General features: G+C 37.9%; 1 protein-coding gene across 1 annotated transcript in view; it reads right to left on the reverse strand.

Annotated features, from left to right (window-relative positions):
- The window catches only part of DCDC2 (doublecortin domain containing 2), a 337,396-nt gene that overhangs the window by 2,857 nt on the left and 319,896 nt on the right, over positions 1-14,643 (reverse strand). Inside the window, exon 9 of the mRNA XM_007949808.1 lies at positions 1,414-1,713. Within this exon, the coding sequence (XP_007947999.1) occupies positions 1,414-1,713 (300 nt within the window). The remainder of the gene's footprint in view (positions 1-1,413; positions 1,714-14,643) is intronic.

Consider the following 14,643-nt stretch of genomic DNA (forward strand, 5'->3'; position numbering starts at 1 on the left):
TTTTTTTTTTTTTAAGGCTGGTAGTTCAAACCCATCAGCCACTCCTCAGAAGGAAGATTGGGCAAGCTACTTCTGTAGTGATACCGCCTTGGAAACCCAAGGTGGGGTGGCTGTGAGTTGGATCCAACTCGACAGCACATAACAACAACAACAACAACATATAACAGGAAAGAGAATCTCAGAATTGATTGGGTTTCTCTTTTTTATTTTAGCTACTGACAACCTCAAGATCCAATTTTTAGCTAAATTCTAATAACTAAAAAGAACTACATGTGAAGAATTTCTTATAGAATAAGACTATGATTATCTCACCTTCAGAAAAAATTAAAGTGAAAAGCATGCTGAGTGTTTTCATTTCTATGTAAGAATGTTTTCCTATAATTAGTAAATGGTCAGTGGACCACAAATAATTTTGTGCTGCTCATTGAAACTTGACCCCAGAAACATTTTGCTTTTAGTTTTCCATAACTAAATATGGTCTCCCTAAGCAAAATAAAATAGTGGGTGTCAGGGGTTATGCTTTGAGAGAGGTGGGCCCTAACCTGACGGAGAAGCCTCAGGGTTTAAGCAGCAGTAAAAATACTATGGAATACATCCTGCCTTCAGATGATACTATGAGAATCAACTCAAGACTGACAGCAATTGTGTCATATTCATTACCATGGAACTCCATCTATACTGTGGGAGAATACAAGGATTTGAGAACATCCTGCTTTGGGGCCTGTGCTGGGTGGTTTTGATACATATTTATTTATTTATTTATATCCTTTCTATATAATAAATAGAACTGCATACTATTAAGTTCCCAGTATATTGAACACTTAATTAAATTAATCCATGTGAGGACAAAGCAAACTAGCATGTAATATTTCCAGAGAGCAAATAAGTCACTCATAATAGATTGCCCCATCTTCCTTCCAAGGAATGGCTGGTGGGTTTGAACTGCCAGCCTTCTGGTTAGCAGTCAAGTGCCTTAGGCACTATGCTACCAGAGCTCCCTCATAATAGATATGGTAATCTTTATGTCATCTTTTTACTCTCACTGGTCTTGACATTCTTCTCTGATTTGTATCTTCCTTCATCTTATTTTCATTTGTTGTTCATAAGTATCCTTTTATTGTGTATATTCTTAGAAACCTCTGTAAATGTTTGTAGAATGAGTAAGCAATGGATGAATAGATGGTGGATGGGTGGATGACAGATAGGCAGACATGTAGACTAACAGATAGACAGATGACAATTCAAATAATACACAAGTAAATAGTATTGAATTCTTCCCTACTCATTGTTTCAAATTCAAGGCCTACATACTTAAACAATTTCTAAGCATGCAAGCACACACATGTGCACACCCACACACTCACACTCACAAATTCAAGCATTCACACAAATAAAACAAAGCAATAGAAATACCTCATCCTGTCCACTGCCAGCTCCTTGAGATTTTCTTTCTTGGTCCACTTCTGATTGAGGTTCATTATTAATCTGGTCCAGTTCCTCGCCATTTTCTTCATCAGTGCCTCCATTTACATGAGCAGGACCTGCCTGGCCCTCTGTGGGATCCAAGGTCTCCCTGGCTTGCTCAGGGTCATCTGTAGCTTCCTGGCTCCCTTCTTCATCAACTTCACCATTCATTTCTGAAAAATCTTTCTGTTCTGTATCCTTGTTTTCTTTCTCTCCAACTTCTTCCTCATCTACTATTTCTGCTGGTCTCTGAAATCAAAAGGAAGAAGTATAACAGAGTCTTTTCCATAGAACCCTAAAATGAAACAATAATTACTATACTACAGGCAAGTAAAACTTCTTTAACTTTACATCATACTTCACAGTATTTAATAGGTTAACCTTTACTGAGTATCTACTATGTGATACCCTTCACAGTATTTTCTCTTTTCATCCTCACAACAATGATGTGAAGTCATTATTATTCCCATTTTAAGATGAGAAAAGTAAGGCACAGCCTTACTAAGTATCTAGTCCCAGCTCTCACTGTGTATGAGTGGAAGAGTCAAGATTTGAACCAAGCATGTAACTCCAGAACCAAGACTCTTAATTCTTGTGTCAGACAGGAAATTGAACCACAGTCTTGTGGGCAACATCTGGGAGTGTCTAGCCCAGAAGAGGAGGTAAATAAAGGCCTCTGTAGAAAGATTACATCCTTACTTCTAAGGGTGATGGATGACTCCAAGATACAAACCAGGTTTTCCGACATGGAATGTGAAAAACTTCCCACATGATGCCTAAGAAAGCATCAATATATTTTTACATACAAAAACCGATTGTCAAGGAGATCCAAGTCCAAGAAACTATGTGTCCTTTCTATAAAAAATAATAAATGATAAAATATTTTTATAAACTCAAATTAGGCATTTTTCACTGTTATTTGGATACATGTAAATCTGTTAGATGCTGAATTCCAGAGCCAAAATTTTGGAGGAAGATAGACACAGGTTCAAGTCTGGCCAGGCACTTACTGACTATTACCTAGCTTCTTCGATTTTCAAATTCTTTACTTGTAAAATGGGAATATAATATAACATCTGCAGGTATTAAATACATGTGAAGATTGTTAAAATGGTGCATTTTGTTATATATGTATGACAACAAAAAATCGAAATAAATTAAAATTTTTAATTAAAAGTTGAAAATAAATGATAGGAAAAAATGAGATAAGTTGTGTAAAGTGCCTAGCACAATACCTGGCACATCACAATCCAAAAAAAAAAAAATTTTTTTTAAACTTTTCCTGTTTGCTGTGATAATTCTCTCCTGGAATGATTATATTTCTTCATTTTCCCCAATTAATTTTTTTTTTTTAATATAAGGTAGAAAGAACACAGAATTTTTCCTATTGGTAGAACCCCAGACCTGCCTCTTCCTAAGTGTCTGATTGTTGTGCAAATTACTTAATCCTCCAGCCTCTGTAAAATGACCTCCCTTTCAACTCGCTTAATCCTCAAATCCATTCTCTTCTAATTGCCCAAATAACAGTTATATCATCACTAATGGCCTTTTTGGCAAAAGTTAATATAATGCTCTCAGTTGAGAACTATTAAACCATTAAAAAAATTCCATCAATTCTGACTCATAGTGACCATAGGACAGAGTAAAACTAGCCCATAGCATTTCCAAGGCAGTGTAATCTTCACCAAAGCAGAGTGCCACATCTTTCTCCCATTAAGTAGCTGGTGGGATCAAACTGACAACCTTTAGGTTAACAGCTAAGCTCTTAACTACTGTGTCACAAAGGCTCCCTGGGATAACTCACTGCCTTCAAGTGGATTCCAACTCATAGTGACCCTATATAGGACAGAGTAGAATTGCCCCCATAGAATTTCCAAGGCTATAATCTTTAGGGAAGCAGATAGCCACATCTTTCTCTCTAGGAGCCACCAGTGGATTTGAACCACCGTCCTTTTGGGAAGAGGAAGAAAATAAAGGAGAGTAGGCTACATTTTTTTAAACAAATGCACAAGAGCCAAAATATGGCCTTGAGTATATCCCATTTGAATTTAGAGATGATCTCAAGAACAGATTTGACACATTGAACACTTGTGACCAAAGACAAGTTAAGTTGTGAAAAGACATCAAGGACATCATACATGAAGAAAGCAAAAGGCCATTAACCAGACAGGAAAGAAAGAAAAAACCACAATAGATGTCAGAAGAGACTGAAATATTCTCTTGAATGGAGAGTAACTAAAGTCAATGGATAAAATGATGAAGTAAAAGAGTTGAACAGACAATTTCAAAGAGTATCTCAAGAAGACAAAATAAACTTTATAATGAAATGTGCAGAGACCTGGAGTTAAAAAAACTAAAAGGAAAGAACACACTCAGCATTTCTCAGTCTAAAAGAACTTAAGGGAAAAATTTAAACAAGTCACAATATTGAAGGATTCTATGGGCAAAATATTGAATGATGTAGGAAGCATCAAAAGAAGATGGAAGGAATACACAGTCACTGTACCAAAAAGAGTTGGTCAATGTTCAACCATTTCAGGAGACAGCACATGATTAAGAACTGATATTAATGAAGGGGGAAGTCCAAGCCCCAGTGAAGACACTGACAAAAAACAAGGCTTCTGGAATTGACAGAATACCAGTTGAGATGTTTCAACAAAGAGATGCATCTTTGGAGGTGACTGCACATCTATGCCAAGAAATATGGAAAACAGCTACCTGGACAACCAACTGGAAGAGATCTGTATTTCTGTCCATTCCAAAGAAAGGTAATCCAACAGAATGTAGAAATTATAGAATAATATCATACACAAATAAAATTTTGCTGAAGGTAATTCAAAATAGCTGCAGCAGTGTATTGACAGAAATTCAAGCTGGATTCAGAGAGAAAGTGGAACAAGGGATATCATTCCTGATATCAGATGGATCTTGACCGAAAGCAGAGAATATCAGAAATAGGTTTACCTATGGTTTCACTAAGTATGCAAAGGTATTTGACTGTGTGGATCAAACAAATAATGATTTAACATTTAGAAGAATGGGATTTATAGAACATTTCAATGTGCTCATGCAAAACCTGTATATAGACTAAGAGGCAGTCTTTGGACAGAACAAGGGGATACTACTTGGTATAAAATCAGGATACTTCTTGGTGTACATCAGGGTTGTATCTTTTGCCCATACTTATTCAGTCTGTATGTTGAGCAAATAATAAGAGAAGCTGGACTATATGAAGAAGAATGTGGCATCAGGATTGGAGGAAGTCTCATTAACAACCTACAATGTGAAAATGACACAACCTTGCTTTCTGAAAGTAAAGAAGACTTGAAGCACTTATTGATGGAGATCAAAGACTACAGCCTTCAGTATGGATTTTACTCTTACATTAAAAAAAAAAAAAAAAAACAGAACACTCTCACAACTGGACTGATAACAACACCATGATAAATGGAGCAAATACTGACATTCTCAAAGATTTCATTTTACTTGGATCCATAATCAGTACCCATAGAAGCAGCAGTCAAGAAATCAAATGTCATATTATATTGAGTAAATATGCTGCAAAAGATCTCTTCGAAGTGTTAAAAAGCAAAGATGTAATTTTTAAGATTAAGGTGCCTTTGACCCAAGAGCCATGGTATTTTCAGTCACCTCATAAGCATGTGAAAGCTCAACACTGAATAAGGAAAACCAAAGAAGAACTGACACATTGGAATTATGGTGTTAGCAAAGAATACTGAAGACACTGTGGACTGCGAGAAGAACAAACAAATTTGTCTTGGAAGAAATACAGGTAGAAAGGAAATGATGGTAAAACTTCCCTCATGTACTTTAGACGTGTTATCAGACTAGTCTCTGCTGAAGGACTACATGCTTGGTAAGTAGAGAGTCAGTGAGAAAGAGGAACACCCTCAATGAGATGGACTGACGCAGTGGCTGCAACAATGGGCTCAACGATCGTGAGGATGGCGCAGGACTGGGCAGTGTTTCGTTCTGTTTAACTCAGGGTCACTATGAGTTGGAATTGACTTGATGGTGTCTAATAACAACAGGTTAAAAAGTTCAGGATAAAATTCAACACATTATCATTTTGAAGAGGAAAGAATTGGAACTATAAATTCCTATATTCCGTCAGAAACAAAAAAAGCTCCAAATATCATTGTATTATATCAAAGATGCACTTTTAAAAATGCAGAGGGAAAAAAAAATAGTTGCACTTAAGGTATTCTGAGAACCATAGTGTTTGGCATCATGCAAGATTAAATAGCAGTGCAGTGAAGCAGATCATTCAAATTTTTAATCAGAAGTTTAATGTCAAACACCATTGGGTCCTGGCTATTCTCACCACGCAGCACAAGGGAAAGCCCTCATGCGTGCTGAATGCTGGGGCAGAAATGCAGGGCGGGAGCGGATGAATCTGCCAGCAAGAAAAAAAAAAAAAAAAAAATGCAAGAGACGTATGAAATGTAATCCCCAATGCCTGGTAAGTATTTTCTGTTTGTGTGTGTGTGTGTGTGTGTCTGTGTGACCAGAGTTGCTGGTTGGCACAAATGCATTAGAATACTAACTGAAAGCATGATGGCTCCAGTCCAATCAGAAGCACCATGGAACAAAATATTGGTATTGATAACATTGTCCTAGTGATCTCCTTCCAATAAGTCACGGCCATTGAAAAATTATGGTGCACAAATCTATTCTGAAACACATGAGGTCACCATGAGTACAATGGTGACTTTTTTTTTTTTTTTTCTAATGTGTGCTACCTAAAGGAGCTCAGAGCATACTGGATAAGGAAGACATGCAGCCGGCTCTCACTGTCCGCATAGTTATGGTCTGTAAAGTCATTGTGGAGACTGACTTAGTGAATACTGAACCATTACTCCTAAGGGAAATAGAGGGTTCCATCTGAAAACAAAACATTTCTACATTTTTATTACAGACTTTTGGTGTAATTTGGGAGAGAGCATTATAAAGACTTTTAGGCAGAGTACCTATATGACAAAAAGCCAGAATTACTGCAGCAATAATGGCTCATAAGAGCAGATATCTTTTTAAATTCCCTTTGAGTACTGGGTAATCATAAATCACTCTCCTGGAAATGGTTTATATTCTTATTGTGCCTAAACTTGCCTTATTCAGAGAAACTTTTGTTTTGGGTTCTAAATAGAGTTACACAGTGTTTCTTAATTTTTCAGAGTCATTATTATTAGTATATTTTATACTATTTATGTTGTATGAAAGGAGTCCTGGTGGCACAGTGGTTAAGCAGCACTCAGCTGCTACCCAAAAGGTCGTGGTTCAAACCCACTAGACATCCTGTGGGAGAAAGATGAGGCTCTCAGCTTCTGTAAATTTCACCTTGGAAACCCCATGAGGCAGTTCTACTCTGTCTTATAGGATTGCTATGAGTTAGCATCAACTCCACGGCAATGAGTTTGGTTTGCTTTTTTGGTATGTTGTGTTAATATTATATTAACATACCAGTTAATTACATCAGTATACTCATCAATTGCATTAATTTTATTGATTCTATTAATTATATCAATATTTTGTTCTATAATATATTATTATCATTAAAAACTTATAATTTACTATGATTATTTAAGAACCTAAATAATTAAATGCTCCTTGCCTCTCTGATAGTATATTATGAAAGCTTACTAAAGTTTATTAAGGTAACTACTTCTATCTAAGTAAGAATAAGGTCAGTTATGCTTTCCTGACTCCTGGATTTATACCTAAAATTGCAAAATGATCATGTGTTAGTTTTCAATTTTTAATTTTGCATTTCTCAATCTTACCTCTTCCCTCACCCCAATCCCAAACACATATACATTTTTCCTTCTTTTAAGGCAAAGGGCTGGTATACTATACTTGAAGCTCTTCTAAAGGAAGAAGACTCCAAGTTGAATACATCAGCCCTAAATTCAGTTCTCTTCACCATCATTACCACCCCTACTAACAAGCAGTAGTATGCTTTCATCCTATTATTTCTATTAGACTTCTCCAGCACAGCTATTTCAGTAGTCATCAAATGAAGCTACACTTGGTTAACTCAACTTTAAGAAATGCAAGATTATGGTGCTGAGATACCAATTTGATCAATTTAAATAAGACAGTAACATTAGTTAAAAGGCTTATAATCCTTTAAAATACCCTGAGCCTGGAACAAAATTTATTATTACTATGACACTACAATTCAGGGCAAAAAAAAAAAAAAAATGTTGCTATGACAGATCTGTAATGAATAAATGAAAAGCAATGTGCTTTTTTGTGTAATCTCCTTTGAAGCAGGCATTAAATTATTAAAGATGTTTCCAGTGTATACATCAATCAAATCAACCCCAGAAGAACACTGGGTTTTACACCCATACACACATACACACACAGATAAAAATCTATACCATGGTGAGGGCCTGCAAACAAGTGAAGAGAGCATTCCTTTTACAAGAGGGTAGGTGTCCATGGTGAGAGAAAGCTATTCCTGTGGAGCAAAGGAAATACAAGAAGCAAAGAAGGAACAAGTTGCACACTTCCTCAACCCCCTTCCTACCTATTTCTCTGTAGCAAAATGAAGAGAATCTATTGAAGGGAAAGCTGGTATTAATTACACAACTCAGAACTGACACCGAATGCCTGCAGTGAGATACTCAGAAAAGAAAATTTACTCAGGTAATAGGGTTCCCAGGAGGCCTTCAGCAGGACTATGGTTACTATCATCTCATAGCTAGAACTGCCCTGTCCAGTGTGTTACAAGTACACTAAAGTTCTTATTAGGTGCTGATTTTGAGACTCATGTCGATCCCATGTAATAGATAAGAACTGTTTCATAGGGTTTTCTAGGCTGAAATCTTTATGGGAGCATATCATCTGCTCCTTAGGGTAGAACTGCCAACCCCAGGTTGGTAGATTTGAATCATCTACCTTTTGGTTAGCAGCCAAGCGCTTAACCAGGGGTCCTAGAACACTAAAAAGCTATATGCAAAGCCAGACACCAAAGATCACCAATTGCATGATTTCATTAATATGAAACATCCAGAGCAGGTAAATCTATATAGACAGAAAGTAGATTAGTGGTTGCCAGAGGCTGGGGAGAGGAAGAAATGAAAAATGACTTATTAATGGATATGAAGTGATGGATTACATCTCAATATAAAGAAAACAAAAATCCTGACAACTGGACCTATAAGCAGCATCACAATAAATGGACAAAAGATTGAAGTTGTCAAAGACTTCATAATGCCCAGTTCTATAGTTGACACCGATGGAAACAGCAGTCAGAACATCTGATGACGTATAGAACTGGGCAAATCAGCTCCAAAAGACCTCTTTCAAGTGCTGAAGAGCAATGCCCTAGACCTAAATAGAAGTAATGGTTGCCCAACATAGTGAACATACTAAATGACATGGACGTGTGCAAGTTAAGAGGGTTAAAGGATAATTTTATATTATGAGAATCTTAGTAAAATAGAAAAAAAAGAGTTATATGCCTCAAATTCTTGACACAATTAGGGATAGCTACGTGGAGCCCTCTCTGTGGTCTACTAAGACTACCCACAGAATGAGACACATAACTTATGGAACAAACCCTGATAATTTCCCTGCTTCATTCCACAATTTGACTCTTGGCAGCCACCTCCCTTGTTCCAGGTAAAAAGAGTTTCCCTTCACAAAATATTTGGTGATTCTTAGTAAAAAGTCGATGGTAGTGTTGAATGAATGAATTTGAGAATATCAGCTTACTTAAAATTAACAAGAGTCCCTGGGTGGTGCAGTTAACTTGTTCAGCTGCAAACTGAAAGGCTGGAGATTTGAATACATGCAGAGGTCCCTTGGAAAAAGGTCTGGTGATCCACTGAGAAAAAAATCAGTCCTTGAAAACCCTACGGAGAACAGGTCTATTGTGAAATACATGAGGTCACCATGCATTGAACTCAATGGCAACTGGTTAACTGGTAATTGAAATATAAAAAAGTGCCATAAAAGTACTTATTACATAGCCACATTATTTTATAATAAGAATAAAAGTCCTCTTCCTCCAAAAAATAAAAATTAAAAAAAGCAACTATTTAATCCCCTCAAAATTCTCATGTGGTCCTTAACCTCTGCCCAGATAGGCAGATCCACCTAGTTGGGTGGTAATGGGCCAAGCACAGAGACCAGACATCAGTGTGCAGCTCATCCAGCAGGAGACATCACATGCACTCCAGCCCAAGACAATTCCTCACTCAAAGAATCTTACAATACAAAGATCGTTTAATAATGTTAACAATTCAAACAGAGAAAAGAGGACAGAGCAGCCAAAAGGAAGAAGTGGGGAAAAATAAATAGGGACATCAAAGGGAAAGGTAAGAGGAAGAAATAACAACTTCAACTTGAGGAAGTAAGGAAGAAGGAAGATGTTATGGATTGAATTGTGTCCCCAGAAAGATATGTTGAAGTCCTAACCCCTGTACCTGTGAATGTAACTGTTATGGAATGAGTTGTGTCCCCCCAAAATATGTGTTGGAATCCTGAACCCTATTCCTTTGGATGTAACCCCATTTGGGGATAAGAGGTCTTTATTAAGTTAATAAGGCCGTTATCAGTGTAGGTTGTGTCTTAAACCTAACCACTTTTGAGATATAAAGAGAACAGATGTAGCACAGAAACAAGCAAGAGCAAATGAAGGAAAAGATAATATCTTGGACCAATTGCTAACAGGTGCTAGATCTAAAGAAACTTAAAGTCTTTTTCCACAAAAACCACAGGGAGAAAGAGCCTTCCTCTAGAGCTGGTGTCCTGAATTCAGACTTGCAGCCTCCTAAACTATGAGAAAGTAAATTTCTGTTCTTTAAAATTACCCACTGGTGGTTTTTCTGTTACAGTAACACCAAAAAATTTAAACAGTGACCTTGTTCAGAAAATGGAGTTTTTCTTTTGTTATCAATTAGGATAATGAGGTTACAATAAGTTATGTCTTATAAAACAAGAGAACAGATACAGAGACACAGTCACATACATGTCAAGATACAGTTACAAAAAGCAAAGAAACACCAAAAATTCCTGACAGAAACCAGAAGCTAAGTGTGGTAGTTCAGTTTGTGTGTCAATTTGGCTGGGCCAGGTTGAATGACTGGGCAGCTGGATGTAGTGTTCCCCATGATGAGACTGGTAATCAACTCCATGGTGGAATCTACTGTGAGCAGCTGAGTAGCTGCCTTAGGGAAGGTGGTCCATTTCCTGAATATAAGGAGAAGCCTGGGGAATGGTCTCTAGCCTATGGTGCCCTTGGACCCTGCATGTAGCCATGTCATTGTTCAGCAGCCTGCCATGCTCTACCGACCTTGGGACTTACAATGGACTTAAATGAATGGTCTACCATGTAGTTTGGTAATCTTGGGACTGTGCCTTTTTACTTGTCAACCTTGGGCTTGGCAGCCTCAGCAGCCAGCAGCTGTCTGAGTAAAGAAATACCTCTAGGTTCAGTGGGTCAGGAGCTGGAGGCAGAGCTGAAATCCAAGGTCAAGGGGCTTTCATCCACCCCTTAGAGCCTGGCACTTAGAACTCAGACTTAAAGCCTCCAAATTGTAAGAAAATAAACTCCTGTTTGTTAATACTATCCCATTTGTGGTATATTCTTGTCAGAGTAGCACTAGGTAACCAGAACACTGAGAGAGGCATGAAACAGTTCACTCAGAGCCCTCAGAAGGAACTAACATGGCTGATACCCTGATTTGAACTTCTAGCCTCCAGAACTATGAGACAATAAATCTCTGTTCTTCAAAACCACCCACTTTGTGTTATATTGTTATTGTAGCCTTAATAAAATAAGACAGAAGAGAAACAGGAAGGAAAAAAAAATAGTAAAAGGAAGCAGAGCTCTCATACATGACCTCATCTCTCCTCCCTACAGATCCATTTTAGCACAACCCCAAGGGATTGTGATCGCACATGAGGAGTCTAGGAAAGATTTATGTCTGCTGATGTTTTCTGCAATGGTGAATTCAATTGGCAAATCTAAAATATATTGTGGAGGACAAGGCACCTGCTGAGACTTAGGATCCTCTTTCAGCAACGTGTACTCTCACCCTGGAGCTTCAGGCCAGTGAAGTCCTCACCTGGCCCCAGAGTCCCCTTTGGAATGTGCAAGTGATCACAACAGCCTTACAGGATTATTGTTAAGGACCAAATGAGATTATATATGTGAGATACATAAGTAAACTGAACAAACTATACACATTTGTTATTGTTATCACTATATTTTCCTTGCCATTGAATAGAAGCTGTCTGATGAAAAACTCTAGTACATGGTTTGCCAGTATTTTCCACTTATCACCATGTTCCTTCTTCATCTCATTCATATGAAAACAAACAAGCAAAAATATACCAGGATACTTATCGATCACTTTATCCTTATTGGTAATACAGTTTATACAGTTTCAATGCAGGCTGAGGTTCAACTTCTGTTCCATTGAGCCTGTTAGGTCTTATTTACGTACACCAACCATCCTTGTTCTCTTGCTCTTAGTTATTGTTTATTTTTTGCTCCCAAGTTCCCTGGCATTTTCCATGACCAATTTACCATCCAATAGCTTTTTGTTTCTGAGCTGCTATTCAATTTCAAAAGTAATATAAATGTGCCAGCAAAAGACACCAAACAAGAATGAATTCTATTAATTAGCATATGTGCTTAGGTAACATACAACTTTATGTTCATTTGCAAAGTTGGCAGTAGCCAGTTATGGGTATAACAGACATTTAGATAGCATTTTATGCCTCTAAAAGCACTTTTCCCATGTCATCTTCCCAATGGGAAGGCAGGCATTATTATCTCCATTGTATAGAATAGGAAACAGCCTAAGGAAAACTCAAGCAACTTGCCAAGGGTTATACAACCAGTGGATGACAAACTCATCTGCATCATAAAAACAACACACATACCATGGAAGGCCAGTGCTCCCCCATAATTTATAAGCTGGTTACCATAGTGACTATGCACCTGAAAAAGCCCCTCCCCTAATGTATGACTAATGAGGCAGGTAGGCTGGATGGACTGAGTTTGACTCCATGTCTCTGCCTCTCTTCTCATCACTGATCATATTTCTTATAGCTATTGGCTTTAAAAGCTGACATCACTCCCTGATTGTTATTATTTTGATCTTCACCAACACCAAAAACCAACTCACTGCCATCAAATCTTTTCCAACTCATAGCGACCCTCTTTGGGTTTCCTAGGTGGTAAATCTTTATGGAAATAGATTGCCTCGTCTTCCTTCTGTGGAGTGGCTGGTGGGTTTGAACCACCAACCTGCTGGTTAGCAGTCAAATGCCAAACTGCTTTTTGATCAAATATTACCTTCCCTCCCACATACACAATACACATTTATATTCATATTTTCTTTCCCTCACTGACCCAATTGCACGTGTGTGCATGTGTGCATGTGTGCACGGGCACATGTGTGTGTATGTTTCTGTCTGTGTCTCCATCTTTTTCCCAATTTCCTTAAAGAACCCTTCAAAAGAACAAAATAACCATTTAAATCCACTGAGTTGATTCCCACCCACAGAGAACACAAACAAGGGAAGTCAGATTCTGCCACCAAGGGAAAAGGACTGACCAGACTGGCATGGCACAAAGGCCAAACCCAGCAGCTCCCACACAGATATTCTGTAGAAGATGCTGAAAAGAGCCCTCGACCACTCCTTCCCCATTCCATTATCCACAGTGTTTCTTGAACTTTTAGCCAGAATGTTTCTTCACAAAGCCTTTCTAGTATACTTATCTGGCACTAACCACAGTGTGTCCCTGAGTGGGGTAAGGAGTTTATACACTGGGATGGTAACCAAAAGGATGGAGCTTCGAGTCCATCCAGACACTCCTCAGAGGAAATGAGGAAAGGCCTGGTAATACATTTTCAAAAAAATTAGCCAGTGAAGGCCTTGTGGAGCACATTATTTGACACACATGGGGTCACCATGAGTCAAAGTTGTGTGGACAGTAACTGGTTTAATTACAGTGTGCAGTTAATCTCTATGTATGTGTGATATGAAAATACTGAACATGAATTATTACCAAGTAGATGGTTAAGAGCCTATCTGCAACCACAAAGGTTTGCAGTTTGAATCCACTCAGCAGATCTGCAGGAGTGAGACCTAGTGATCTACTTTGATAAATATTACAGCCAAGAAACTTGATGGGGCGGTTATACCACATCACATGCATTTGCTATGAGTCAGAATGAACTCAACAGCACCCAATAACAATAGATCCTTCAAAAAATATTTGGAATGATTCTGGGATAATAGGAAAATATGAATGTAGGTTCTAAGGAGGTCTTTTGGAAGTTTCTGGAAGGCAAGGGTTCCTTCTTAGACATCTTTGTGTCTACTATCAGGTTTACCACCAAACTGAATGCCATCAAGTCAATTCCACCTCCTAGTGACATCTATTGGCTTTCCAAGGCTGTAAATCTTTATGGAAGCAGATTGCCCCATCTTTCTTCTGTGGAGCAGCTGATGTGTTTGAACCATCAACCTTTTAGTTAGCAGCCAAATGCTACTACACCACCAGAGCTCCTTAGGTTTAACATAGTGCCTTGCATATGTTTTGTCTTGAATTGAACACAAATGTGCCTCCTACATGTAAAAAGCCAACAGCATAATACGTAACTTCAGGGAAGTATTGATGGTGATGATGAGTTTCACATTTATTGAGCACTCCTGGTATCTGGCATTATGCTCTATGCACCTCATATGTATAACCCCAACCTCACAGCAATTATTGCAGGGAAATACTTTTATTATCTCATTTTGCAGATAAGGAAACCAAAGTTAAAAAAAAAAAAAAAAGTTGGGTAAAGTTGCCCAAAGTTCAAAGGTAGTAAGTGGCAGGGGGATTTGAATTCTCTTTTGACCACTGGACTGTCATAACTATTTCCCCAAGAAAATGTATAAAGAAAACTAAGCCAGTTATTGTGAAGTTGAGCTGTGCTCCATAGGGTTTTCTCAGTGATGTAATCTTTTGGAAATACATCACCAGACCTTTCTCCGTTGCAGGGGCAGAATACCCAATAAGCAAGGTAAGCACAGGCTTATTTGTGCTTCCTTACTAATATGCAGGGAACAGTTTCATTACAGAATGTTCACTACAATTTCATTATAGAATGTTCACTACAGATTAGTAAATGAGTGCTCACT

The sequence above is a fragment of the Orycteropus afer genome, unplaced genomic scaffold (genome assembly GCF_000298275.1).
Source record: "Orycteropus afer afer isolate SDZICR_OR568_19922 unplaced genomic scaffold, OryAfe1.0 scaffold00255, whole genome shotgun sequence".
Taxonomy (NCBI): Eukaryota; Metazoa; Chordata; class Mammalia; order Tubulidentata; family Orycteropodidae; genus Orycteropus; species Orycteropus afer.